This window comes from Acanthaster planci, linkage group LG07 (assembly GCF_054643075.1).
Source record: "Acanthaster planci isolate LZ-2023a linkage group LG07, COTS_SCS, whole genome shotgun sequence".
NCBI classification, from domain to species: Eukaryota; Metazoa; Echinodermata; class Asteroidea; order Valvatida; family Acanthasteridae; genus Acanthaster; species Acanthaster planci.
Window position 1 is genome coordinate 8,672,106 of NC_141783.1, and position 24,950 is coordinate 8,697,055.

The 24,950-nt window shown below is 42.4% G+C and overlaps 3 protein-coding genes across 5 annotated transcripts in view; all 3 read right to left on the reverse strand.

The window, feature by feature from the left end:
* Positions 1-1,332: 1,332 nt before the first annotated feature.
* Positions 1,333-7,912, reverse strand: LOC110986052 (uncharacterized). 3 transcript variants are annotated; one of them, XM_087139233.1, is made up of 6 exons: positions 5,940-7,637; positions 5,078-5,218; positions 4,489-4,704; positions 4,134-4,292; positions 2,953-3,867; positions 1,333-2,525 (listed from the first exon to the last, which is right to left on the reverse strand). In XM_087139233.1, exons 1-5 carry the CDS (start codon positions 5,999-6,001, stop codon positions 2,976-2,978), a joined length of 1,470 nt encoding a protein of 489 aa, XP_086995359.1. In that variant the 5' UTR covers positions 6,002-7,637; the 3' UTR covers positions 1,333-2,525; positions 2,953-2,975. The 3 variants fall into 3 exon arrangements, with proteins under 3 accessions (XP_086995359.1, XP_086995360.1, XP_022103339.2); XM_087139234.1 differs by lacking the exon at positions 5,940-7,637 and adding an exon at positions 7,649-7,912 and having other exon boundaries at positions 1,333-3,867; XM_022247647.2 differs by having other exon boundaries at positions 1,333-3,867.
* Positions 7,913-10,164: 2,252 nt separating this feature from the next.
* On the reverse strand, positions 10,165-17,718 carry LOC110986041 (uncharacterized). The gene is made up of 7 exons (XM_087139348.1): positions 16,797-17,718; positions 15,659-15,799; positions 15,083-15,298; positions 14,757-14,915; positions 14,085-14,436; positions 13,483-13,556; positions 10,165-13,212 (listed from the first exon to the last, which is right to left on the reverse strand). Exons 1-7 carry the CDS (start codon positions 16,856-16,858, stop codon positions 12,306-12,308), a joined length of 1,911 nt encoding a protein of 636 aa, XP_086995474.1. The 5' UTR covers positions 16,859-17,718; the 3' UTR covers positions 10,165-12,305.
* Positions 17,719-17,858: 140 nt separating this feature from the next.
* LOC110986054 (nuclear pore complex protein Nup85-like) overlaps positions 17,859-24,950 on the reverse strand; it is a 30,701-nt gene continuing 23,609 nt past the window's right edge. Inside the window, exons 15-19 of the mRNA XM_022247650.2 lie at positions 24,683-24,783; positions 23,893-24,111; positions 22,662-22,761; positions 20,669-20,834; positions 17,859-19,683 (exon numbers count right to left, since the gene is read on the reverse strand). Of these exons, the coding sequence (XP_022103342.2) occupies positions 19,585-19,683; positions 20,669-20,834; positions 22,662-22,761; positions 23,893-24,111; positions 24,683-24,783 (685 nt within the window). The 3' untranslated portion in view covers positions 17,859-19,584. The remainder of the gene's footprint in view (positions 19,684-20,668; positions 20,835-22,661; positions 22,762-23,892; positions 24,112-24,682; positions 24,784-24,950) is intronic.

The following is a 24,950-nucleotide window of genomic DNA, read 5'->3' on the forward strand; positions in this document are numbered from 1 at the left end:
TCTCGGCGAAGGAAGTTGGAATCGATTCCAGCGTCGGGGCAATCTCCACCATGGCACGATCTGGCGATCGAATGCAACCACTGAAACAGTGAAAAAACAGACGGGCGATAACGAACCCTGAGCAGCCGCTTCATTAATTACTGCAAGCGCCCTCATTGTAAAAATTAATCTTGATGATGTCCACATTTTGAGCAACGTTCACTGACGGTCAACGACATATTATATGCATGACTTGTTATCTTCGCCCTCGTTTGGAATTTGCGACACCATTGATACATGCTTCAGGATTAAGAATGAATTTTATCAAATAACATTTGAAAGGTGCAACATTAGAAAGAAAAAGTCTTTTCAGTGTCGAGGTAGATATGCATTTGCACAACTGCATAAGAACCCCTGTAATGACCCTGAAAGTGTCACCTATAACTTTGGCAAAGAAGTTACAATTCCCGGTGAAGGTGTGTTTCTTCTTTGAAGTTTGTGACTCAGATTTTCTCTGCATAACTCTTTGCAATTCACTTCTCGAGAAAAGGATAACTCGCAGGAAAAGATACAAAAATAAAATTAAGCTTTATCGAAAGAAGATAAATATTGCCTTTCTATGGAATCTGAATGCAGCAGGCGTGATCGCGAGATATTATGAAGTTAATGCATTCAATTTTTTCACTTGCAGTTGTTCAAATAAAACGCCCCGGGCCAGAGGGAATCATCGACAATTGTCTAATATTTCTGCAGACAGGTCACGGAAGCCAGCTTAGATTTCTCAACCACTGGCATAATTTGCAGTCTCCACAGGCGGTAGGGTTGAGTGTCCCGTTGATCTTGAGGCGTGAAAAACTCGTTTCGTATTCAAGGATTAACAGCTTGCAGTTTGACACAATAATTGAATGACAAGCTAACCCATGCGGTTGATGACAAGTTCATTGAATTTTATTTTAATCCGCGAAAGTTTACATTTTAAAAATGGACTAGCAGCGTAGCAAAGGAAAAGGTATGTACTCAAACTTGCTAAACATCAGATTTTCGTTTTTGTCAACTTTGAACAAAATAACAGTGACAGCAATCCACTCCCGGACTAAGCTATATAGGATCATTTCACATTTGTTTAACACAAAAGAGCTGGGCGGGTTGGAATCTGCCCTCCCCACTCAACCTTTGTTCCGATATCACTGCGTAAATTTTCAGGAGTTGAGCCTTTATGAGTTTTTAGAGTAGCCCTTTATGGTCACTTTGACACCAATTTTGCGAAAATCGAACATACCGTTGTTTGCCTGAGGCGGGTCAGCCAAAACTATGTACTTTTTTCATTGCAGTGCTCAATACACACACAACCTCAAAAGACCGTTACAACAAAACTATACGTCTGATTGAGTTCAAACTTCGTGTTTGTAATGATAATTAGTGCCTTTAAATACATGCCAAACTTTAAAAAAAAATCGAGCAAGCACAGCCAAGTTGGAAGGAGGGAAGGAATCCGCCCCACCTCCGACAGTGAGATGGGCCAAAATACCCCGGCTTTTTAACTGGTTAAGTATACTTAAAGTGTAGCTGTAAGGAAATATTCTTACAACTATTCTGCACTTTATACCCTTCTGCAATGCATAAAAGAACTATCTGCAACCCTCCGCATAGAAAAGTGCATTTTAAGCAGTCAAAATTATCCACGCTTTCCTGGATAACTGAAAGCGCTCTTGCTGTGATGTCATCCACAGAAAACAGGCTTCAGTGCATGGTTTATTTCTATTCAAATTGTGAATTCAGAATTAACTCAATGAAAACAATTTTGGGTTCCAAGGAAGGGTTGCTTCCTTGCTAATTGCTATGCACTTGCCCAACAATTAATCACCAGAGAAGAGAAAATCTAGGCCAGCAAAACAAAATACAAGACTTTTTTGTGCACATACCATAGTAACATTGAAATTTTCGTCCAAGTCTTGTCGACATCAAGTAAAAAGTAAAAGAGGGTTTAGGATCAACTTCTGTTCTGAAAATATTGATTTAAAACTAGGAGTAAACACATTTTACACAGCAAAGACATCTTGGCTAAACGCCGTTTGACAACTACCGGTATTTTAGTACAAGGAAAAAACAGTTGAAAGTACTTCCTACAATGCATGACTTTCTTTCTGCGTCTGCAATGTTGAAGGGTAGAAATGGTGTTCAGCAAACCTTCGTGCAAGCATTAATCAATGAATACAATTTTAGGAGTTTTGCCTTTCCAGACATCGCTCTGAAACAAACGGCCAAACAAGAGTTTCCACCTTCCTATTATGATGTTAAATAAAGTTTAACGTTTAGACCACGACACTGCACGATGTAGACTAGTAGCACGGAATACGAAGAGTCGAAGGTATGAAAACCATTAAGTGTAGAGTTGGAAGTCGGGAAAGCAAACCTATCAATTACTCGCTGAGATGATACTTAGCTTTTTTTGGCGTCTTTTCTTCACTATTGTCTTGGCAGAACTTCGACTTGTGACCGAAGTGCACGTAAATTCTTTCTTCGAACTTTTGTTGATACTATACGGTCTAAGCACAAAATCATGGAAAGATGTAGGGTTTGGACAAGACGTTTGCATTTTTAGTCAAGAAGGATTAAGGCCATATGAAGAACAAACAGGGCTAAAATACACGTGTTTGCGATGGATAGCCTGTTTGCATTTAAATGGTGGAAAGAGTGCAGGTTCAGAAATCCAAATTTTACATCACATCGACCACCGGGCCTGGGCATTTTTCCCAGTAGTGGCTCCGTCTAAGTCTTGGGCTAGAGACACATCTTTAGATATTCGATAGTTGGTACTAAATGGAAATCCAACAATGAGCTAAAGTGATAAACGGTGTTGACAGACAGTGGAGCTCCATTTGCCAAGACAGCCTCAATGAGAGATTAAATGGATGAAGTTAAAAACTATATAGCCCAAAGCAAACGAAACAAAGGTGTAAAAACTCGAATTACTCATAAGCAATAGGCCAACTGTACTACGGAAAGAAGCTGTGCCCGGTGTGGTCTTGCAACCAGACGTCCAGTTCTATCAGAAGGGCTTCCATTGTTGGCCTCTGCGCTGGAGTGGTCACCATGCAGGCCTTGGAGAGAAATAAGAGTTCAGACATCCCGAAGGATTTGAAGGCGATGTCACTTATCAGTGACCCCATGCTGTAGATGTCCGACTTCACGCCATAAGGCACCAGACCCTCCACCACCTCAGGGGCGATGTGACTGCTAAAGCGGTAATAAGCGTCCTTCTGTATGGGCGTCAGCGTCAGGCACTGTGAGGTGGGCCCACTCAACCTTTGCGCGTTTCCCAGGTCGATGATTCGGCCGTGCCACCTCTCTCCAGAGTCATCCGATTGGCTCCAGTCCCGCCACAGCAGCACGTTGTTGCACTGCAGGTCGCAGTGGGCCCAGCCTGATTGGTGGAGAGCGAACAGCCCAGTAATGACGTCGTAGAGTACCCAGGCCCAGTTTTCGCTTGAGATTGGAGGCTCGCCCGTGATCAGCGCCTCGGCGACGCTCAGCGTCTGGAATGTCTTCGGGTCCCCCACGAACTTCTGGGCGAAGGAATAATCGGAGATGACCCCCACTAGCTCTGGAAAGATGGGGCAGTGGTCCACCGCCCGCAGGGCCCTAATCTCCTTGGACATGGCAGAATGGGACCTCGCCAAGTACCGCTTTACCGCTACCAACGACGAACCTCCCTCTGGCTTCCGGTACCGCATCAGGCGGACCACTCCGCTCTGTCCCCGGCCGAGAATCAGCGGGCAACGGGGATCCTTCCAGACGAAGCGCAGACCTTTCTTGTCAATGCAGGGCGCTCCAGCATATTCATCACTTTGGTCCGGAGGCTCATTGCTCCACGACTTGCTTTGTGACCTAATAAAAAAAATTGCAAATACATGTAATCATCTATGATGTAATAAGAGAGGAATATATTTATTTATCAAATATTAGCACCAAAACCCTAAGAGAACAACACCGTTTGATTTTTTCTCCCCCAACATCATGTTACATGAGCCCGAAGCCGCATTCGCTCTGAATCTATCCCTCCCCAACACCATAAGCTGGATACGCTGCCGAATCCTACAATGCAATATTTACATCTTGTGACGAACTCCCTTTACATCTTTTGATGAACTCACTTTTCAGGTAGAGTGACCCGCAAAGTGTTATCTAACTCGGTCAAATCAGCCATAGCTGCATTCCTGCGCATACCCAGTCCCCGTGAAGGCATGGCAGCTTGATCGCCGACGGGAGCAACCCGGCTGGATCGTAGTACACGAGGCCTTCTCGTCGGTACTCTAGGGAGGGACAATTGGAAAGGACACTTTTAAACTTTCTATTAGGTCTAACTTCAAGAAACCCACATACACAGTAACAGTCGCATTCAACAGACTTACTGAACACATAAAAACGTAATTATAATAAACCGACATGTGTTGCATTCACAAGCATGAAAATCTATGGTAATAACAAAATGAAATTTGTCTTCAATACCTGTTGGACTCGGCAGTCCTGGATGCCTTTTGCGATCGAGAAGTCCACGGACAAGCGAACCACCTCTTTCTTGTCCCCCGACCGTCTGTCGTTCCCAGGGACGGCGCGGGTGCAGGGAGGTCAGGGGGCTTGGTCTGGAGGGGAGCAACCCGGCAGCGTCGGAACATCCGACCCAATGCGCCAAACCAACCGGATGGACCGGAGCTAGTTCCAGGCCTGTATTAGCATGAAACGTAAATTATAAGAAATGCTGAAAAGAATAGCACATTCTTTGCCAATATCTTGGCTCTCAGGAAGTGTCTGGCACGGCTACACCTTTTTTTAATCAAAATATTCTAAACTTGACAACCCCTCAGATCTCCTCGAAGAATTTTATCTCTAAAGCTTTACTTTAGTTTGAAATAAAAAAATTGAAAATATAAGTCAAGTAATATTATTTTAACCTTTTGGATATTTTGTGGAAATCAAAAATCATTGTTCATAATTACGTTTGAATTGTACTGAGTCCTTTCAAAACTAGAAAGCCAATGCAATGTCGTGTTAATTTACGGGGGGGGGGCTTAGCCACATCTTTGTAGTGCACGTATACCTGCTGGATTTGGACGGGGCAATAGCGGGGTACTCCGGGGCGGATGGGCCGGGCATCATGCAGTGTTTACCACCGTAATTAGCACTACTAGGTGCTGGGTCGCCGACTGATGACTCTCCAGGGTAGCTCGGTGAGACAGATCTGTTTTCGTAATCAAATATAAAGAATCGTCATTTGTTCTTAAGTGGTGTATATCTTTCCTAAATACTTTTGCAACGTCACGTAATCATTGTTTGCTCTAAGTTTAGTTAACTTTACCACACTGTTGTTAACATATGAAATTTCAGTCACAGAAGTAATCCAATACTACAAAGGATACGATGGCTCTCCTTGAAGTGACTCTCTATTCATCAAGTTTGGACATCATTTTCTTTTCTTTCACCTCGATATTTATCTCCACATTGTAACAATTTCGGAAATTGGTCGACAAACAAAAGATGTTTGACATCGAAACTGAATTAGAAAAACAAATGCTATATGTTACGTCTCATAAAAATTAAATAGACGCAATAAACACTAAGCTGAAGACTTTAAATTTTGAACGGAAATGAGAGTTACTTTTTGGAACTTTCTAACGACACATTAAGCTTAGAAAAATACACAGTTATCTGTCAAAGGATTACATATACTTATAATTGATGTTGATATAGATTTTTCTCAAAATGATATTGTAAAACATCGTTCTACATTAGGAAATAAAAGTAGAACATTTGAACCCTTACGATCAACATTCCACTAGCAATGCACAATAACTGTTTATAGTAGTTAAGCTATTTATTATATAAATGTAACATTAAATCTGTACAGTCAATACAAAAAAACTGAAATTTAGTAAACAAGGTAAACAGAGTGTAATACGTACATCAGTCGGGCGGTGGTGGTTCCAGCAAATCTAGAGATCTGTTCAGGATCGTATTTGAGCATCTCTCTCTCGAGGCAATTGAATCAAGCTTCAAATAACTGGCAAAAACGAGTGCAAAATATGGCTGTTCCGAACTCGATGAGCACAAAACGATTTCTGGCGTTGTAATTGTTTCGAGACGGCCAAATCATCTAGTGACATTGGTTGGGCAACGCGTGCTTATTGTTTCTTTGTTGCGTCACAGATAAAACGCGCGCGAAAATCAAACATGGCATTTCGCGCATGCCTTGACGTACACGATGATGCGAGGAGTTTGAATGATGATTTATTTTTTATCAGAACAGTTTCAAGGCATACCTTTGGGTCGTGGAAATGATTGAGGGGGCTGACTCTGCTAAATCACTACCATTTGTTACGCTGGAAATGTAAAATTACAAGATATTGGACTACGTAGTTTTTTCTCTCTTCTGTAGTCATTTTTGTATGGTGGTATCAAATTAACTTCTTCAAATCACTTGAACCTACGAGTTTTTCCTTGGATCAAATTGTCCAACGCACATGCAGTAGTGCAGGCCCAGGGTTGGTTGGGTGACGGTAGCAGATTTTGCCTCCTTCACTTCTGTCAAGGGGCATTTAGGTTAGGTTTGGCATACATTCCCACATACATGCGTGTAGCAAGCACAGCAGGCGCCGTGCGTACGTGGATTTACGTGCCTGAGTGAGGGAATTTCGTCCAATCACCCCATGGCAAGATTGACGCTTGTGCAACAACAGCGGGGTTCTGTTCATGTCGTTATTTTATCGAAAACTTCCCTCAAGGAAGCACCCAAGTGAGAATGAAACCCACGACAAAGTCCGACAAACAACGGTAAATACTTTTCTCCTACTAAATACATACAACTGGAATATCAAGTCTGTCCAATTGGTGGGTATATTTCATCTGGTAAACGGTTGTGTTCATATCAAACAAAAGGCAAAAAGAGAGGAATTAGAAGAAACTATAATACTCAGGAAGGTATTTTGCCGCTTATGAGTAAAGTTGCAAATTTTTCTGGCGACATTTCTGACCAAATTAAATGTTTCTAATTCCTATATTTATTCCTTTTTCAACAAAACTAATAACCAGTGAAGTAAAACCTGCTGAATATTAAAGTCAGAAAATTACCTTCTTTGTTGCACCTTTCTTAAAACCCTGGGACGCGGTATGAATTTTTTTACATGGTCTCTGGAGCGGCCTCGCCAGGTGTGTCCGTATCATTTCTAAGGGTTTCAGAGCCCTGAGTCCGTCCTAAAGGTATATAAATGCTTTAGTGGTTGTCCCCTAGCCTCTACAGCTCTTAAAAACCACCAAAAATACATCACAGTACCGTGGGGGGCCGTTTTCCCAGGCTATCCCGATTTGAGGGGGGGGCCTCGCCACGCGCCAGCCAGGCCACACCACCACCACAAAACCCCCCCAACCAAAGTAACACTTAAAAGACAGCCGAAAGAGGCCTCTGACAAGTTCCAGACAGCAGATCTGCAAACTCTAAGCAGGAGTTTCCTTCGTACATCCCGCATCTATAATAGTTTGGCATCACAATCTTTCCCCCTTATTAAAATTAAATATTCTCAATCGCGGCTATAAGCTGGGTTGTTCCTCATTCTGAGAAACACTTGATTTTGTCTGAAATGCAGGAGGAAGTAGAAGTAAGTGTAGTCTGACTTACCAGATTGAAGATTCTGCCGGCGGAAACTTGTCCACTGTTGCTGTTGCCTGTGCTTGTCCAATGCACAGCTGCATGGTTCCTCGGGGCGCTACCATCTCGACTATGCGGACTAAGAACGGAGGAGCTACGCCAGGCGAGATGGTCGCTGGTTTCGTATACAGGGACAGCATCCCGCTTTCTCGCCAGCAGAAGGCCGACTCGTTGGCGCGAAGATGGCCCACTGGCTACCCTTGATCTCGGACCCCTGATAAAACAGTGTAGAAAATGGAAGTGGGAAAAAATTGGATGTTGCAGATTCAAAGCCGGTCACAATGTATATAATTATGCTTCCTTTCACAACAACAGCAGGCTTGTGCTTGATTTAGCATAGGAACTAGTTTCGTATGTGTATATATGCAATAATGCAAGTCAAGGGAAGTAACCAATATCACACTCTGTAATACTTTGGTAGTATCTGCTGATGTTTATGAATTCAGAGTACTCTACATGTAAATATGAAATTCTCGGACACTGGGAAATCCCCTTATGTTTTTTGGTAAGTAGAAAGTTTCTTTGGGCCCAAGGCCAAATTTCATAGTACAGAAATATCCCCCAGTATTTTACATGTTCATGTTCTGCAAAATCCGATTCTGGTTGCAATATACATTTTTTACTTGTAGGATGTTTTGGACTTGAAATAAATTCTCTGCGTGGCAAAACTTTTTGTGCATGCCATTCAAGCAAATCTGCAATTCCAGCAAATTTGCAGGAATTGCTCCTGATGGAAGCTAAAATCTTCGGGACGCAGAAGAGTGTAATGTTTAACTAGCAATAGCACTGTAGTAAACATAAAAGATCAAATAGTTTACATGGTTCGAGAGTGTATAGTCCATTATCGCGGTCGGACATCCAGGAACTTCTGTACATTATGAAATAGTACGAAGCGGAAATTTGCCCGTAAATGTTGAAAGTCCGTAGTGACGTCTGCTGACCGCGAGAATGTGTAATCATGAAGGTACTGGATGTGGGCAAACTAGTTCCCGGAGCGAATCCAAGGGAGCAAGTATGTCAACTTCCACTTCTTGGGAGGGGGTGACATAAAGATAATTCAGCTGAGATAATGTTGTTTTAGCAGGTATGTTCAGTGCAAAACATTGATTAACGTGTGCTTCAACCGGTATCTTTTCATGACTTGTAGTAAACGTCATGCTTACGCGGGCGTATTGGATGACAGTTTGATGATAACGACACCTTGCCGAAACATAATTTGTGACGTAAAAGCAATAACCTCGAACGTCTTAAGGGTGGTCCACAAAAACGAAGGCCCAGAAACGGTTACGTGATCTGACAGAGGCAAGCGCAAGAGATTGTTAATGAACATCATTTTCGCTCAATATTTGGCATGTTTCTCTTTTCACGTACGTTCTGGAAGAAAGTATCTCTTTGATTTGCTGCGTATAACAACAAATTCTGAAATGTATCACTCATTTAATTAAGGGGCGATAAAAATTGTCTGTTTATTTCCAGCCATTTTGAACTGACGCTGAACCAACTCCAACCTTCGGTTCTCATTCTGTCGGAGCAATGACGTCACAGAGCCTTAACCAAGTCACGAAAACGCTTAACAGATGAGCAAATCTGAAAAAGCTTATAGTTTCGGGTCGCCCAAGCACGCCCCTGATATAGCACACAGGGACCAGCTTAGTACAAGGTTCCAGTACACTAAATACGCGCTCATAGAAAACAATGCAAAACTGGACATAAACAGTGCTACCTGGTGACTCTCGCAAGAGAGCTCGGCCTCCCATTCTCTTTGGAAATTCAAGATGATGGCCAGAGGTTCACTTTGCTTTTCAGTTTTATAACGGTTAGTCATGCGATTTTTTTAAAATCGCCCTTTGCCGAAAAAAGGAGGTAAAACTATGCGTTCAGCTCTCAATGTAGCCACCCACCTCTCCGCGAAATAAGCCCACGGGTTGGAGGTTTATGTGAACGAAATACGCCGAGTTGGACGCCAGAATACCAACATCGTGATTCAATGAAAATATCTCTATGATCGCTCCCGATGATGGCAACTCTTTTGTAAAATCCCAATGGGATCATAAAATATTAATGAGCTCTTGTGTTGGAATTTAACCATCTAGTGGAATGCACTCACAACTGTGCCCAACCTCGACTCTATGCACGGACTGCGTGACTTCTGCATGGTCCTCGCGTGCACGCTTGATAAACAGCAAAAGTAAAAATGAACCACTGAGAATTCGGCTGTCGATTATGATATGTAAGGTTGATGATAGGTATATGGCACAGGTGATATTGTTGTTGAGATGTGAAGACCTTGTTTGTATTCAGATTTTAAAGTTGGTACACTGCAAATAAATAAAGGACAAACTGACCCAGTTTATAAAAATTTGACTGTATTTTCGGCACATAGCTGTTAACCTTTAAAGAAGGAGCGACAAATTATGAGAAGGAAAAGGACTTTTTGTTACTGTGCACCTTAAACAAAATAATATACAATAATATACAAAAAACTGTTAGATCTATAGCAATTTATTCCGGAACCAAGCTATACAATGCCATTTCACCTTTGTTGAAAGATAATAATGTTTATTATGCAGAAAAAAAACCTTAATGAAGTTAACAGTAAGATCAAGGCTGTCAGGCGGGGCAAGGCAAAGGAACAATTCAATGGAAGCACAAAAAAAAGTGAAAGGCAGAGGCAAAGCGAAGGGCAAAGGGGAAGGCCAGGGGAAACGCCAAGGAAAAGGCAAAGGGAGAGGCAAAGGCCAAAGGAAAGGTAAATGGAAGGCAGGGCCAAGGGAAAGGTAAATGGAAGGCAAGGCCAAGGGAAAGGTAAATGGAAAGGCAAGGCCAAGGGAAAGGTAAATGGAAAGGCGAGGCCAAGGGAAAGGTAAAGAGAAAGACACAGGGAAAGGCAAAGGGAAAGGCCAGGGCAAAAAGAAAGGCAAAGGCAAACGGAAAGGCAAAGGCAATTGGAAAATGAAAGGAAAAGGACCAACGGAAAGGCAAAGGCGAAGGGAAAGGAAAAGGAATATGACAAGAAACGGTAAAATGACAGGACAGGATAGTTATGTCTTAAATTATGTTATAAATAAAACTCTTACTGCGAATGAATAAAAGTCGTACTTTGGTGCATTTAAACCACAACCACAAGTTTTCAAAACCTATGTTCTAGTACTTGTTTAGCTGTAGTCTTCAGCTTTATTATTTCAGGCGGCAGACCAAAGATGCTCTGGCCTAGAAATGATAATGCCAAAGTTAGGAGTCTGTCGGTTTAAAAAATAGGGTTAGAAGAACCTACTGGCTAAGCCAACGTTAGGAGTACCTATCATGTTTCCGTTTGAAGAAATTGTCGGGTGCGGATGTATTTACAAATAAACTTAAGTTGTACCCCGTTTTGTATTAATGTAACCTTCCCAAAATCGTTTTCCATTTCAGAGAAAACTTGGCACTTAATTTTGCATATTTTATGGTGCACGTTCTACTTTGTCAAAATATAACAAGTATGTGCTTCAAAATTATGCAGCAACAGAAATAAACGGTCTGGTGTCTTAGAGATCTTCAACATGACAGAAAACAAGAATTTGTTTTCAAATCGGAACAAAACGCGTTTACTCTCAACTTGACAGTAAACACATTTTGGACAGAAAAGACCTTTGGGCTAAAAACATCTTCACTTCTATTTCACTGCCAGATAAGAAACACAGTTGAAGGCATTTTTGCAAATTCACCATTTTTTTTTGCGTCGGAAAGGTTAAAGAATATGAAATGTTGGTCAGCATCCCCTAGATCGAAATCAAAACGAAATTGTAAAATATCGTCCATACAGCTACGATTTAAAAAAAGGCCAAGGCAATGTTTAAGATTTCTTGCCTTTCCAGATTCCGCTCTGACATGAGCAATCAAACAAGGGTGTTGTTTTTTAAGATAAAATCTTCCACTGGTCAAATGGGCCGGAGTGTATATAGAGATTGGAAAATACTTCAACCGACTAAGTGTGTAGTTGGAAGTCGGGAAAGCAAACGATTCAATGCACTTGCAATGGCTAAGAAATAATTTGCCATCTTTAATCGATACGGACACAAATAGTTGATTGGAAAAACTTAGACTCGTCGTCAGATGTGATGTGAAATCCGCTTGCAAACTGTTGATTATACTGGAAGGTCTTAGCACAAAGAAAGTACGTGTACATGTAGCCTTCATTGTTTAGACCAGAAGTTGGCAACTTTGTATGGTCAGATCGGATTCACTGCAGTATTGGAGACCAAATAAATTGTATTTATGATGCACAGCCATGGATTTTTGTATTAAAGAGTAAAATGGGTGCAGGACTTCATGTCCTAATTTTACACCACATGGCCACCATAGACTGTGAAATTTTCCCCCAATTTCACATGGTTCCTTTTAGTCTTTGGTTTAATTCTGGGCTTCAGACAAATCTCCAAATGTTTTCATCTATAAAGGGCCAAAGTGAATATAATCCGAAAGTTGGCTTTAGCGTCAGACAGTATTGGAAGACGACGGAGCTGCATTTGGCTGGATACCCTCGATGGGAGACTAAACTGATGACAGTGAAAACCTACGCCCACGACTGATACGAAGCGGAGGTTAACCTTGAATTACACAAAAACAATAACCCCATTTAGTGGCTCCACTATGACAAGAAGCCGTGCCCGGTATGGTCTTGCAACCAGGCGTCCACTTCTACCAGGAGGGCTTCTAGGGTTGGTCTCTGCGCTGGGGTGGCATCCGTGCACGCATAGGAAGCCAGTATGAGTTCAAACATCTCGAAGGATGAGCGGGCGACGTCTCTCATCAGGACCCCCATGCTGTAAATGTCTGACTCGACGCCATACGGCATAACACCCTCCACCACCTCAGGCGCAATATGACCGCTCATGCGGTAGAGGGCGTCCTGCTGCATGGGCGACAGCGTTAGGTAGTACAAGGGCCCCGTCAACCTTTGCGCGTTTCCCAGGTCGATGATTCGGCCGTGCCACCTCTCTCCAGAGTCATCCGATTGGCTCCAGTCCCGCCAGAGCAGCACGTTGTTGCACTGCAGGTCGCAGTGGGCCCAGCCTGATTGGTGGAGGGCAGACAACCCTGTGATGACGTCACAAAGGACCCAGGCCCAGTTTTCACTTGAGATTGGAGGCTCGCCCGTGATCAGTGCCTCGGCGACGCTCAGCGTCTGGAATGTTTTCGGGTCCCCAAGGAACTTCTGTGCAAAGGAATATTCGGAGATGATCCCCACGAGCTCTGGGAAGATGGGGCAGTGGTCCACCGCCCGCAGGGCCCTGATTTCCTTGGCCATGGCAGAATGGGACCTCGCCAAGTACCGCTTTACCGCGACCAGCGATGAGCTTCCAGTGGGCTTACGGTACTGCATCAGGCCGACCACCCCGCTCTGTCCCCGGCCGAGAATCTTCGGGCTACGGCGATCCTTACAGGCGAAGCACAGGTCTCTCTTGTCAATGGAGGGAGCTCCGGCATATTCACCATCGTCGTCGTCACTTCGCTCAAGGGGCTCATTGCTCCGAGGCTTACTGTTTGGCCCACTTCTATACCAGGGGGAAAAAGGAAAATTGCAAGTGAGTGCTCATTCTGATAAAAGAATTCAAAGAAGCCGAGGAGGAAACTGTAAAAAGAGAGTGAAGCAAACAGAATTCGTGGCATGATATTTATATTTGTGGAAGTGCTGCAATGATTACCTCTAATGTGGGGCGTTTTCGTATTGCAATTTAGGCTCTGGATTTTCAGCACCATTTAAGAGTCCGAATCTCCACATCGAAGTTTTTCAAAATGTTGGGTGGGATGATACCGATACTTACAGCAACTTGAGAGAAGCCTTCCGTATGTCCTCAGCAATCACGTTACTTTGCTCGTGAGCCACGGTTGTCAGATTCTGCGAAAAGGTTACAATGCAGATAAGTCTATAGTAAAGATGGGCGATTAAATAATTCAGAATCGGTTTTTTCCTCAAAAGAAAAGCTAATGCGGAAATATTTGAAAAGAAGCAAGTCGGAAATTACAAGTGAATATACTTACGCGCTAAAGCTTGGTCTAGCGAATGTGGTTTTTTTTGGCAGATTTGCTTGACAAAAGTGAATGCTTGTAAGGCTAAATGCATTTCTTTTTCACTATAGCATCACCAGTGAAATGTAATCTCACGAAAACTCAAATTAAAAATACAACAGTCGTGTACCTTCTTTCCAGCATTTTCCTAAACAAGAAATCTGTATTATTTGAGGAGTTTTTTTCTAATCCCACACGACTTGGTTGCAAATTTATTCGAAAATTAAATACATGTACTCGAAAATCGCAGCCGTTATTTTGGTGTTCCCTTTTGCTTTTCAGTGCAAATTATGTGAAACACTTGCTTTGTCCTCCATGACTGAGGAAGCCAGAAACATGTACATGTAGTCTGACTTACTTGATGATTTTGCTGTTTTAAGGCACCTTGCCTTCCTGTATTCTGTATTTGTCCTATTTCGTCTCCCGCGCTACTGTTACTCTGGGAGCTACCATCTCGACTCCCAACCCAGAACATAGGAGACGTGGCGGGTGCGACGGTCACCCGTCTCGCAAGGGGACAGCATCCCACTTTCTCATCGGGAGTAGGCCGACTCATTGCCTCAGTGGTCTGGCCTACCGGCTGCTCTTCATCTTGGGTCTCCCGACGAGACGGTCTGGAGGCAGGAGACCTTTCGAGCGTTGAGCCGCCTCTCTTTCCGGTGCAACAGCTCCAAAGGCTCGCCAGGCGGCCTAGTAGTTTCGGTGGGGACCTGGTGCCGAGCAACAACAGGGTAGGCAGCGTTATAAGCAGCTCCCACGTCGTAGCTACAACGGACAGATTTTGACAGCTAAGCTGTTCTGAAGTGTGCGGTCGCATTGCTGTTTCGCAGTTTTGGCTTATCATTACTTGAAAAGACGAGAAGCATTCATTATGCCGCCAGGTCTTGAACTTCAGCAAAATATTCTCTGGAATTCAGTGAGTGCAGTCTTCGCATACCCAAAATGCACAAAATACCTGCTCCAGCAGTCATCCTGGATGTATGAGCTAAAAATTCAATGTTCACAGTAAGGTCACACGCGAGAAACTCACTTCTCAGGCAGGGTGTCCTGCAAAATTTGGTCTAACTCCGGTAAGTCGGCCACAGCTGCGGTCTTGTGCATGCCCAGTCCCCGTGAAGACATGGCAGCTTGATCGCCGACGGGAGCAATTCGGTTGGATCTTAGTACGCGAGGCTTCCTAGTCGGCACTCTATGCAGGGAGATTTTAAAGGATGCTTTCGAATTTTAGGTCAGGGAATGCACATACTGAACAAATATTTTGCACAGAAAACATATCATAAGAGAAACTGGTTGTATTATGTAATGTATTACAACCTATAACGATGATAAAATTTATTCTGCTATAATCGGACTCACCTATTGGACTCGGTAGTCCTGGATGCGTTTTGGGATCGAGATGTCCAAGGACAAACGAACCACCTCTTTCTTGTCCCATAACCGTCTCTCGTTCCCAGGGACGGCGCGGGTGCTGGGAGGTCAGGGGGCTTGGTCTGGAGGGGAGCAACCCGGCTGCGTCGGAACATCCGACTCAAGGCGCCACACCAACCGGACGGACCGGTGGTAGTTCCAGACCTGTATTGCGATAAAGTTTTAATAAGAAGAGCTATACATCCACAGTAAACTTCTTGCCAATATCTTCGTTTCTAAGTGTCAGGCACGACGACACCATATTCTTTTTACGTATATTTTTGACTTAATAACCTCTCAATCTTCCTCCGCAAATTCTGTATTTCTGAAGCTTTCTTCATATTGGCAATGTAATCCATATTATTTTTAGGCGTTTTGACATTTTGTGGACACACGCAATCGATGCTAATCAACACAAAATGGTGTTCAGATCGAGCGGCGTGTATCCAGGTTACATGTAATCCAACGCAACATCGTGTTAATTTAATGGGCGTGGAATTAGCCACAGGTTTGTCGCACACATACCTGCTGGTGTTGGACAGGGCATCGGCGGGGCTCTCCGGGCCCGACAGGCCGGACATCGTGCGGGGTGCGCCACCGTGACCTGCACGACAAGGTGCTGGGTCGCCGACTGATGACTCTTCAGGGCCACTCGGAAGGACCGATCTGTTCCGTAATCAAATTTTACGTCTTAACATTACAAAATCTCTCTAAAGGTCTTCAATTGTGTAGTTCAGTCTTACATTACTTTTATAATGTCAAGCAATATGTTTTAGCTACACTTTTTAAATTTACAAAACTGTAATTGTTAACAACAAAGCGAAGTTCTTTGCCAACTTTAGCATTTAAAGCTGGACTCAACGCCAATTTCGGTGTGTGCATAAATTTAATGCATTCCCGGCTCCTGGCAGGACAGTGTTTGTTTCGTCATTTTACCTTAGGCTTTCCCTCACATACCCACACCACTCCTCTACCGAAAAAATTTTGGAGCATGCAACCTTGAAAATAGCATCAATTTAAGAGTTCCACAAACATGGAAGTACATGTAGTTTTCGTTTCAAATAGGCGTAAGTGCCTAAACCACACTTGACAGCAAAAATACGGTAACTCTCTCCCCTTTCATCACAGAAGTAATCCAACACAACAGACACTATGCGAGTCTGTTAAATGGCATCTCTGTTGGGCAAGTTTGAATATCAGAACATATATCCAGGCGAAATAATTGGAACGGGAGCAATTTGGTTCCACACTTTAAAATGGAAAGCAAAGTTATCTTTCTGTGCACTTTCTAAGGACGTATTAAGCTCTCGAAAACCACGCTAATCCATCAAAGGAAATACATGTATATAGGCCTATCGACAATGTAGAAATGGGGAAAATAGGTTTAATACGACATGCACTTTATATATACATAAAAGTAGAACGATTTAAAAGTAATGATCAACGATAATGCAATGCACAATAATTGTTCATTCACGAGTAAAAACTGAAAAGTTCAAGCACAAAACAAGAACTCGCTAAAATGAATATAATCATTCTTTGAACATTTGTATCACTGCATATTCAAACTAAAGAATTTAATCTTTCCGAAAAAACGAGACATGAAAAATCAATACAAGAAAACTGAACCTTATTTACAAGTAAAAGAAAGAGTGCTACGTACATCAGCCGGGCGGTGGTGGCTCCAGCATGTCTAGAGAATTCCTGAGAATCGTATTCAAGCATCTCTCTCTCTTTGAAGACGATTCAAACTTCGAAATAACTAGCAAAAATGAGCGCACAAATAAAGCTGTTCCGAACTCAATAAGCATAAAACGGTTTCTGGCATTATTTGTGTTTTGAGACAGCCAAATCATCCGCCAACATTGGCTGGGCAACGCGTCTCTATTGTTTCATTGATGCGTCACAGAGAAAACGCGCGCGGCATTAGGCACATGCTACTGACAAATTTACATGCAGAGTCCAGTCAATTAATAATTTTTTTCTGAAGTTAAAGAAGAAATATTTTATGGTCGTAGAAATAACTGAAAGTCGACTTCCCGAAATCAGTACCATTTCTCATGGGAAATATCAAATTACAAGATATACGACTAGCAGGCATTCTCTCGGTTTTCTTGCTTTTTTTGAAGGTGGATTTTAATCACTTGCTCATATCACTGCTCCTTGGATCAAATCTAGCCGACGCACACGCAGCAATCTAGGCCTAGGGTTGGGTAGGAGACTGGTAAAGTACCTGTGGCAGATTTTACATTGAATAGTTTGGTTGTGGGATGGTAAGGGTGGGCTCTGGTATTACTCCACAAGAGTGCATGCAACGGGCGGCGTGCGAACGTGGATTCAGGAATTTCGACCACTCACTGCGTACAAGAGCTTGGCCTAAGACGATTAGCGACAGACGTTGTGTGATACTTTTGTTACATTCTTCCAAAAATTCACTCGAGGAGTTGCTCAAATGGCCAAACTTCAGTTGATTTCAAAGTTTACTCAGGTGGGACTCGAACCCACGACAAAGTCTGATAAACAATAGTAATTTCGTTTCCCATAGAAATAATTATATATGTATCTACGCAAAATTCTACCCGAGGTCAACATTATCAAAATTTAAACACACATGCATGTTCCACATGGCAAATGACTGAACTCTTAAAGAAAAGCGGAGATGCAGTTGGGGAAGAAAAAGTGACACACATTCAAAGCCAGTAACACTGACTGTAATCAACAGACGTTATGATCATGTATACTTTATTTTGCAAAGTGGCAATATTCGACAGAAAAATTAGTCTTTACAAAACAATGGTACGCTTGTGGTTTGGTACAAAAAAGTAATCTACATATTCATAAAGCAATACCAATCAAAGGAGGTATCTTTAAGTTAAAGGATGTATTATGCATCTTATAACACTCATTGTTAGACATTGGCATCAGCTGATGTTCGAAGAGTGTACCGTTAATATGAAATTCTCAGACATTCGGAAAAATGTTTCCTTTAATTTTTCTGGGTAGCGTGTTGGTTATATTCTGGTTTTTTGAATAGTCTTTGGGCCCAATTTCATTGTACCAAATATTCCTTGAAAATATAAATGTACATGTTCAGCTAGTTCCTCAAATCCATCCGGGTGCAATGCACATCGAGGATATCTTTGACTTGTAACAATTTCTCTGCTTGGCAAAAATGCTCTACACTATCTGAGCAAATCCGATGAGCTCAGGGTGGCTCCTTGACATCTGCTCTTGGTGAAAGCTAGAATCCTCAGGTGTAGTGTGTCGTGTTTGAAAGGCAATGGTTCTGGTGCACATAAAAGATCAACCAGTACTTTGATCTGCCAAGACTGGCAATGCAAGTCCAGTAGCCAGGCTTTAATAGAGGGATTTCACATTAGCGCTGTCTGCGCATATCTGTATTGAAACGGAGGCTCTCTGTGTTGAACTTCATCGCGCGCCCGCGGAGTCCACACAGTATAATGGAGTATCCGGTTCATAAGTGTGACGCCACTTCAGTTTAAACCTCGCCCATTGCATAAGATACACGACCATCACTGGTACGTTAGTTCGCGGTCAATTGTCATCATTTTTTCTTTTCATTTTACGTGTTGAGTCATCCTGAAAGACTCTTCCACAAAATTTGCAGCCTGAAAAGTCTGAATTTAACATACCTTTATGTATTTTGTGTCTTGACTCCTTACTTTCAATCGTCTGATTGTATTAAGAATTGAAGCTGACACATACAGCCTCGTTTTCAAACGCGGAAGTACACAGATCGACACTCAAAGCGTCGTATTGGGATCCATCTATAGGATCTCTGAACTATCCGGCTCAAGTAGAAGCCCCCCTCCTTATCGGTAGAATAGAGCCATATTGGTTGGGAGTGACTGCAACGCTTATGCTTCCTAGTTGTTCGTGAATCAGCGATACCAAATTAGTACCAAAGGAGCCTCCATTGCTGAGGAAATAGCGTCTTCTCTTGGTCCAGCTTGAGGCCCATAGTAAGCACAATGTCATGGGTTCATGTACCACCTGTGCAAACTTGTGAAAAATTTTTTTCTGACAAGTTCTGGCATGATATGACACTTCATATAGTCAGTGAAGGACAAAGAAACAACACAGAAATTACAGTGCTCCTATACACAACATACACAGCAACTGTGACTGACTTCACACACACCAAGACCACTCTTCTAAATAACCTTGCCTGTTGATTTCCATTCATCCTCCAATGGTTCTGCACATCTGATTGGTTCATGGTGAAAGGGCCAAGGTCCAACTGACCAATAATGGCATCTCGTTAGTCTCCATCAATCATTTCAAAGTGGGATTAGACTGAAGTGGTGGATTCTGAAAGTCAGTTGGCTCACGACTACCCTGCTTGTAGCACTTTGACAAATCAGATTGCTTGTCCATTGCCACTTAGCCTTATGGCCCATAGTAGGTGTGATGTGATTGGTGATTTTTTTTCAACTAATGATAACCTCTTCCTGAATAGCTCGAGCCAGGTTCCTTGCCAAGGCCAGTTTGAGGAGCTCGAGTTTTTCGGTCTCAAGCTCTTGTTGCCCCTGCAAAAGGAACAAAATGAGACAACGCCTTTCCATTAAAAATACAAATGCTCCAAATCCTTCATCAAAATGACACTAAATAACCTCTTTCAACAGTGTACAAAAAATACAAAAATGCCTCCCATTTTATTGCAGTACTCATGAAACTTTGCCACTGAAGAAACCTGAGAAAGGACAGTTTGAAAACACAGAGGTAATAACATTGTGAGAAAACGGGCAATAATGGGACCCACCAATCCATAATTTCAGACATACAATAAACTGATAGAGGAGACAGCAAATTGTGTCTCTGATAACAGAATCTACTGACAGGTAGGTGTCCCTGAAGACAAGGTGTCAAGACTGCAAGTGCTTTAGGGGGCATGCCAGTGAAACTTAAGGAATGACACCAAAAGTACCAGTGCTTGGTTTGCACATACAAATTATAGCTAATTTTCCTTTGCATGTGTTCAAAACTGTAGAATCTTCACAAAGTAGATATGCAACATTCTGATCCATTAGGCCTCATCAAAGGTAACAGCTATGATCTATGTCCGATTTGCTTGTGTAAATGTCCAACATGCAAGCTAGTGTGTGTGGCACATGCAACTGAAACATGCAGATAGGCACTGGAAAGGAGCAGGTGTTAATTGCAAACGTGCTCAGTGGGTCTTATCCACACTGAGTAGGAACAAGAGAGGGCATGTTTTTTACACAGCAACAATGGTCCATTGGTGGGAACTCACCGTGTGGGGGGACAGGTTCACACACATTTGGCACAGGGTGCGCTGAACACACGCAACTAATTCCATGAGCTGTCTACGTTCACGAACCCGCATGAAAAACTCAGCACTGGCCTTACCCCTTCTTTGCCGTTTCAACTGAAGTTGGATACTGCTAGTGGTCTAGTGAGCATGGGCTTACCACAGAAATGAAGGTCCTAACCCTAAACAACAGCATTGTGCTTTTTAAGGGGAAGATGGTTAGGCAGGGAGTTGATGCACACCTTGGTTTTGCGGGTGGCAGCTTCCGATCTCAAGTAGTCCTCAGAAGCAAACCACTGGGTCAACTCGTGGAGGCAGTGCAGCAACTCGTACGTCTGCTGGCTGCTGAAGATCAGCTCTTCCAATTCCAGCAGGGGGAGAACGTCAGTCAGGAGAATTAGCCAGAAGCTGGACGGGACAGGAACCAAACAACAAATACATCTGGAGGTTCATCTTAAAAGTACTGATACTTTATACCGATATACTTCATAATGGTGAGAGAACCGTTGGCTTTCAGTGCTTGGTATATAAATATGTCTTGGCATTTCTTGTGTTCCAAGATTAAGTTAAATAGCACGTTTTTCTTCACAGATGTCTTAATAAGATCTTCTGCTAACATAACTAAACCTTCTAGTTGGAAGGCTCTGGCAGTTGAAAACATGACTCGAGACCAGTAAACATTAGCAGTTCACAATACAGTCAACTCTTGTTATAACAAAGCTGACGGAATAAAACAAATTACGCCATCATAACTTGGGCTTTGTTAAAAAGGAATGGAGAAACAAAGAAAACACATGAAATTGAGAAATCAGGATTCTCTGAATTTGTGCTTTCAACAGGAATTGTAATGACAATGTTCTTTATAGTAAGAGTCAAACTGTAAAATTAGAATTTCGTCCACAAGTAAATAGTTGGGTTATTGACTAAAACATTACCAGGAGATGGATACAGGGGTTTGAGTGGAACACGAGAAAAATAGCTCAAAATAGCTGAAATTGCAAGTGCATAGCGCTAAGCATATACGGCATGGGGTACGAGGTCCAGCGCCCTTAAGTGGGCGGAAAAGCAGAAAAACGTTTGAAATGTACCCCGTAGATGCACTGTGGTGCATTTTACAGCCTCTTGGTGCAACGGTTGATCATATTGTCTTGTGATTTAGGCTATGCGTATTTTTAATTTTACTTTTTGTTCAGATTTAGCTGAAATCCCTAAAGGTTAAAAGCAACTTTTAACAGGTATCCCAAAAGTGTAAATATCGAGGTTTGCGGAATGATTTGGCCCTTTTCCCACCTGATCTAACCACGTTTTTAAAATTTCAATTCTTTAAAGAATGCACATTGGACGTCCATTCTTTTGAATTTTCCCAGCATGAACGGTGTTTAGGGTTCAGGACAATTAAATTCGAGGGCTTTTCCATGACTGAATTATGAGAATCAATTACCCAATACCGCAATTTTTTAGACTCTTTGGACTTCTAAAAGTTGCAAGTAAAATCACACATTTTTGCACTTATTTTTGCTAACAGAAATCACACACAGTGCTTAAAAATTCCATGACTTAAGTCATTTTTAACAAATTCCATGACTTTTCCAGGCCTGGAAAGTGAAAACAAATTTCCATGACTTTTTCATGAATTTTCCAGGCCACAAAATCAAGGAACCCTGTGTGTTGCCTATCCCTCTACAGTGTATTCCATTTACTTCCATTAAAGTGAAGCTAGTTAGTCATGACTTCCACTCACACAGAAACAGCTGTAATGGGTCCCGCTGACACATACACGAATATTGATATTTCATTGGCTGCCAATCACAGCACAATGACCGGATGGTCCGAGGATGCTGTTTACACACAAGGCTTGCTCTGCACCGAGTACTGCCCACACAGATTTGTATGCACTGTACGCATGCATTACGACGTTCAAGTCCTGAGGGTGTGCAAGTTTGGCCTGGCTGTCGTGTCCCGTCGGTAGAATAAAAAGAGGAAAATCTGGCCCATCGATGGCAAAAAAGCGGAAAATGAAACTCGGCATATTAAAAAAAAAGAAGCAAAAACCTGCTGAACAGTAGAGATTTCACACTCAGATTTAAATATGAGAGGACAGTGTGGGCATCTCCATTATACAAAAATTCACAAGGGTTTGGCAACTTGGATTGAAGATAACCCTAGGAGAATTTTCATCTCTTGCAAGAGGAAGTTTTGACATTTGGTTCATGTGTTCATGACACACAATCTTACCTCTTTGGAGCCAATTTGGCAGTCAGCAGGGATAGTAGGAGACTGGCTGCCTCCTGGAATTCCCCTCTCTCGTACAGCTTGTGGAACTCTCGGTACTTCCCTGGTAAATGAACGAAAAAATAATTTGCTTGCTCTTGAAAGCGGCTTCTACCTTCATAGTTTTGAATGCAAGAGCTTCATTCATTACTTAGGGTCCTTTAGGGTTGACACACAAAATGCATGGATGAAGAATTTTGAAGGACCACTGCAAATATTTTGCAATTGCTACAACTGACATTTGACTTGCCTTATCAATTGAATTGCTGGGTTGACTATGTTCAAGTTCATGTGTTTGGAAAAGATGCATAATTGTGTAAATATTCACACTGGAGTAGCTCTATACATTGTGTGCCGGTGGATCGATGAATTTGGAACACATTCAAGACTTGTGAAAAAAATAAAAGATGAAACACTTTAAAGTATTCCAACAGCAAATGTCCCAATTGAAGCGAGGTAGGTGTGCTTTGTTCCTGCATGGCCTTGCTTTTTGAAAGTACTCAACTGGCTCATTAAGACTACAAATTTTTTAAATTAACCTAAAGAAAAGACCCTGAACTCAATTTTCAGGAACTTGTAAATGAGACTCTTTATTTATTCAGAGGTTCACTTAAAAATCAGTTAACTGCAAAATCTGAGAGCTCCATTTGTGACTTTGTGCAGGAGATGCTAAGCATGATTGGAACTTGTATATGTGGATCTGGCCTCAACTGCAAAGTAATTTTACTTTTAAGTTGGGCTGAACAAGACACATTCAGTTCCAGAGGAGCCAAACACGACACTGAAATTTCAAGCGGCGCTCAACATGACACTAACATGAAAACTTCCGGTGGTGCTAAATATGATGCTTAAACTTCCAGTGGTGCTAAATATGTCACTGTAACTTCAAGCAGAGCTACATACTGGTATAGTTTTACTTCCAGAGGGAACACGACATTTAAACTTCCAGGGGTGATCAACAGGTCATTAAAACTTTCAGCGGTTCTAAATATGACATTTCAACTTCCAGTGGGGCTAAACTTGACTTGTTAACTTCCAGACTGGCTAACATGTACACTTTACACTTCCAGTGGAGCTAAACTTGTCAGTTTAGCTTTAAGTTGGACAAAGCATCAAGCTTCAGACTCCAAGTTGCGATAACTAGACTTTCATATTATGTAATACTTCAGTATCAAACAAGGTATTTCTGACCTACCAAGGAAGGTAAGTCGATCGCTGAGCAGCATGGCAGCCCCCAAGTTGTCGATCAGGTCCAGGTTGGAGAAGCCACCTCCAAGGCTGTATTCGGCCAGGAACCGATCCGAGAGGAACGTGGCAAAGGCTGCATCCTTGGAGCGGATGCACCAGGACAGGGCGGAGCCCAGCTGGCCCTGTTGGAGGGCTCGCATCCCAAGGACCTTGCATATGCTCCTCACTAAGGGAATAGGGAGGCAGGTTTAGAGGATGAGTAGAACATTTTTAATGAAGAATGTCAGGTACATTTCAATGTGTTTTCTTAATCAGAAGGTTTTAACCCCAACGTCCATAATACTTCCGAATATAGGTGGTTTGGGGGATTATGCAGGATTGAAGGTGAGAAGCTGAGACTCCTTGAAAGACTGTGATGTTGGTTTACTACACAGTGGAGAATTACGGGGATTGAAGAATAATTTTGCCAAGAATGTTCAGGACGAATACGATGGTGTGTCTCCAAGAGTTTGTAATGCGTTGGCTAATCACAATTCACGAAATCTGTCAGCCCAATGCGCATTTAGAAAGGATCTACATTTCGAGCATTGTGATTGGCCGTGTTGCAAACTCTTGGAGGCGCACTACTGTGAATCGCCCAAATTAGGAATTAGAAAAATTGACACTTATCTTGGGCTTTGACCTTCAGAGCACCAATTTTTTTTAAAATAAAAGCTATACATGTACACTCAATGTTTTTTTAGAGCTTTGTGATAGAAAAAACAGCACAATTGTCTTTTCCTAAGTGTACAATGTACCTTGTTCAGTCATTTCCCGTTCTTCACACACTCTCAGCACCTTCGTGGCTTTCCTTTCTGACTGCAGCGGGACCCTCTCAATGAAAAGCTCCAGGTAATGCCTGTTGGGAAATGTTGTTGGGAAATGAGTACCTACGAGCTCCTTATAGTTAACTTGGAGAAGCAGAATAAATGACTAATTTCACTATGCAGAGCTTCAGGTTACATGGCGCTTCTAGACTGAGAATTTGGCAGTCTATGGAAGCAGCATGAACTGCTTATTTCGAGA

Excerpts from the sequence above, each read along its gene's own strand:
- LOC110986052 (XM_087139233.1), bottom strand. The coding sequence starts at position 6,001 with ATGCTCAAATACGATCCTGAACAGATCTCTAGATTTGCTGGAACCACC. Across the intron at positions 4,705-5,077 it reads GCCCCGTCCAAATCCAGCAG|GCCTGGAACTAGCTCCGGTC; the intron begins GTATACGTGCAC and ends ATGCTAATACAG. Across the intron at positions 4,293-4,488 it reads AGGACTGCCGAGTCCAACAG|AGTACCGACGAGAAGGCCTC; the intron begins GTATTGAAGACA and ends GTCCCTCCCTAG.
- LOC110986041 (XM_087139348.1), bottom strand. The coding sequence starts at position 16,858 with ATGCTTGAATACGATTCTCAGGAATTCTCTAGACATGCTGGAGCCACC. Across the intron at positions 14,437-14,756 it reads CAGGACACCCTGCCTGAGAA|GTCCCCACCGAAACTACTAG; the intron begins GTGAGTTTCTCG and ends GCTCGGCACCAG. Across the intron at positions 13,557-14,084 it reads TAAAACAGCAAAATCATCAA|AATCTGACAACCGTGGCTCA; the intron begins GTAAGTCAGACT and ends ACCTTTTCGCAG.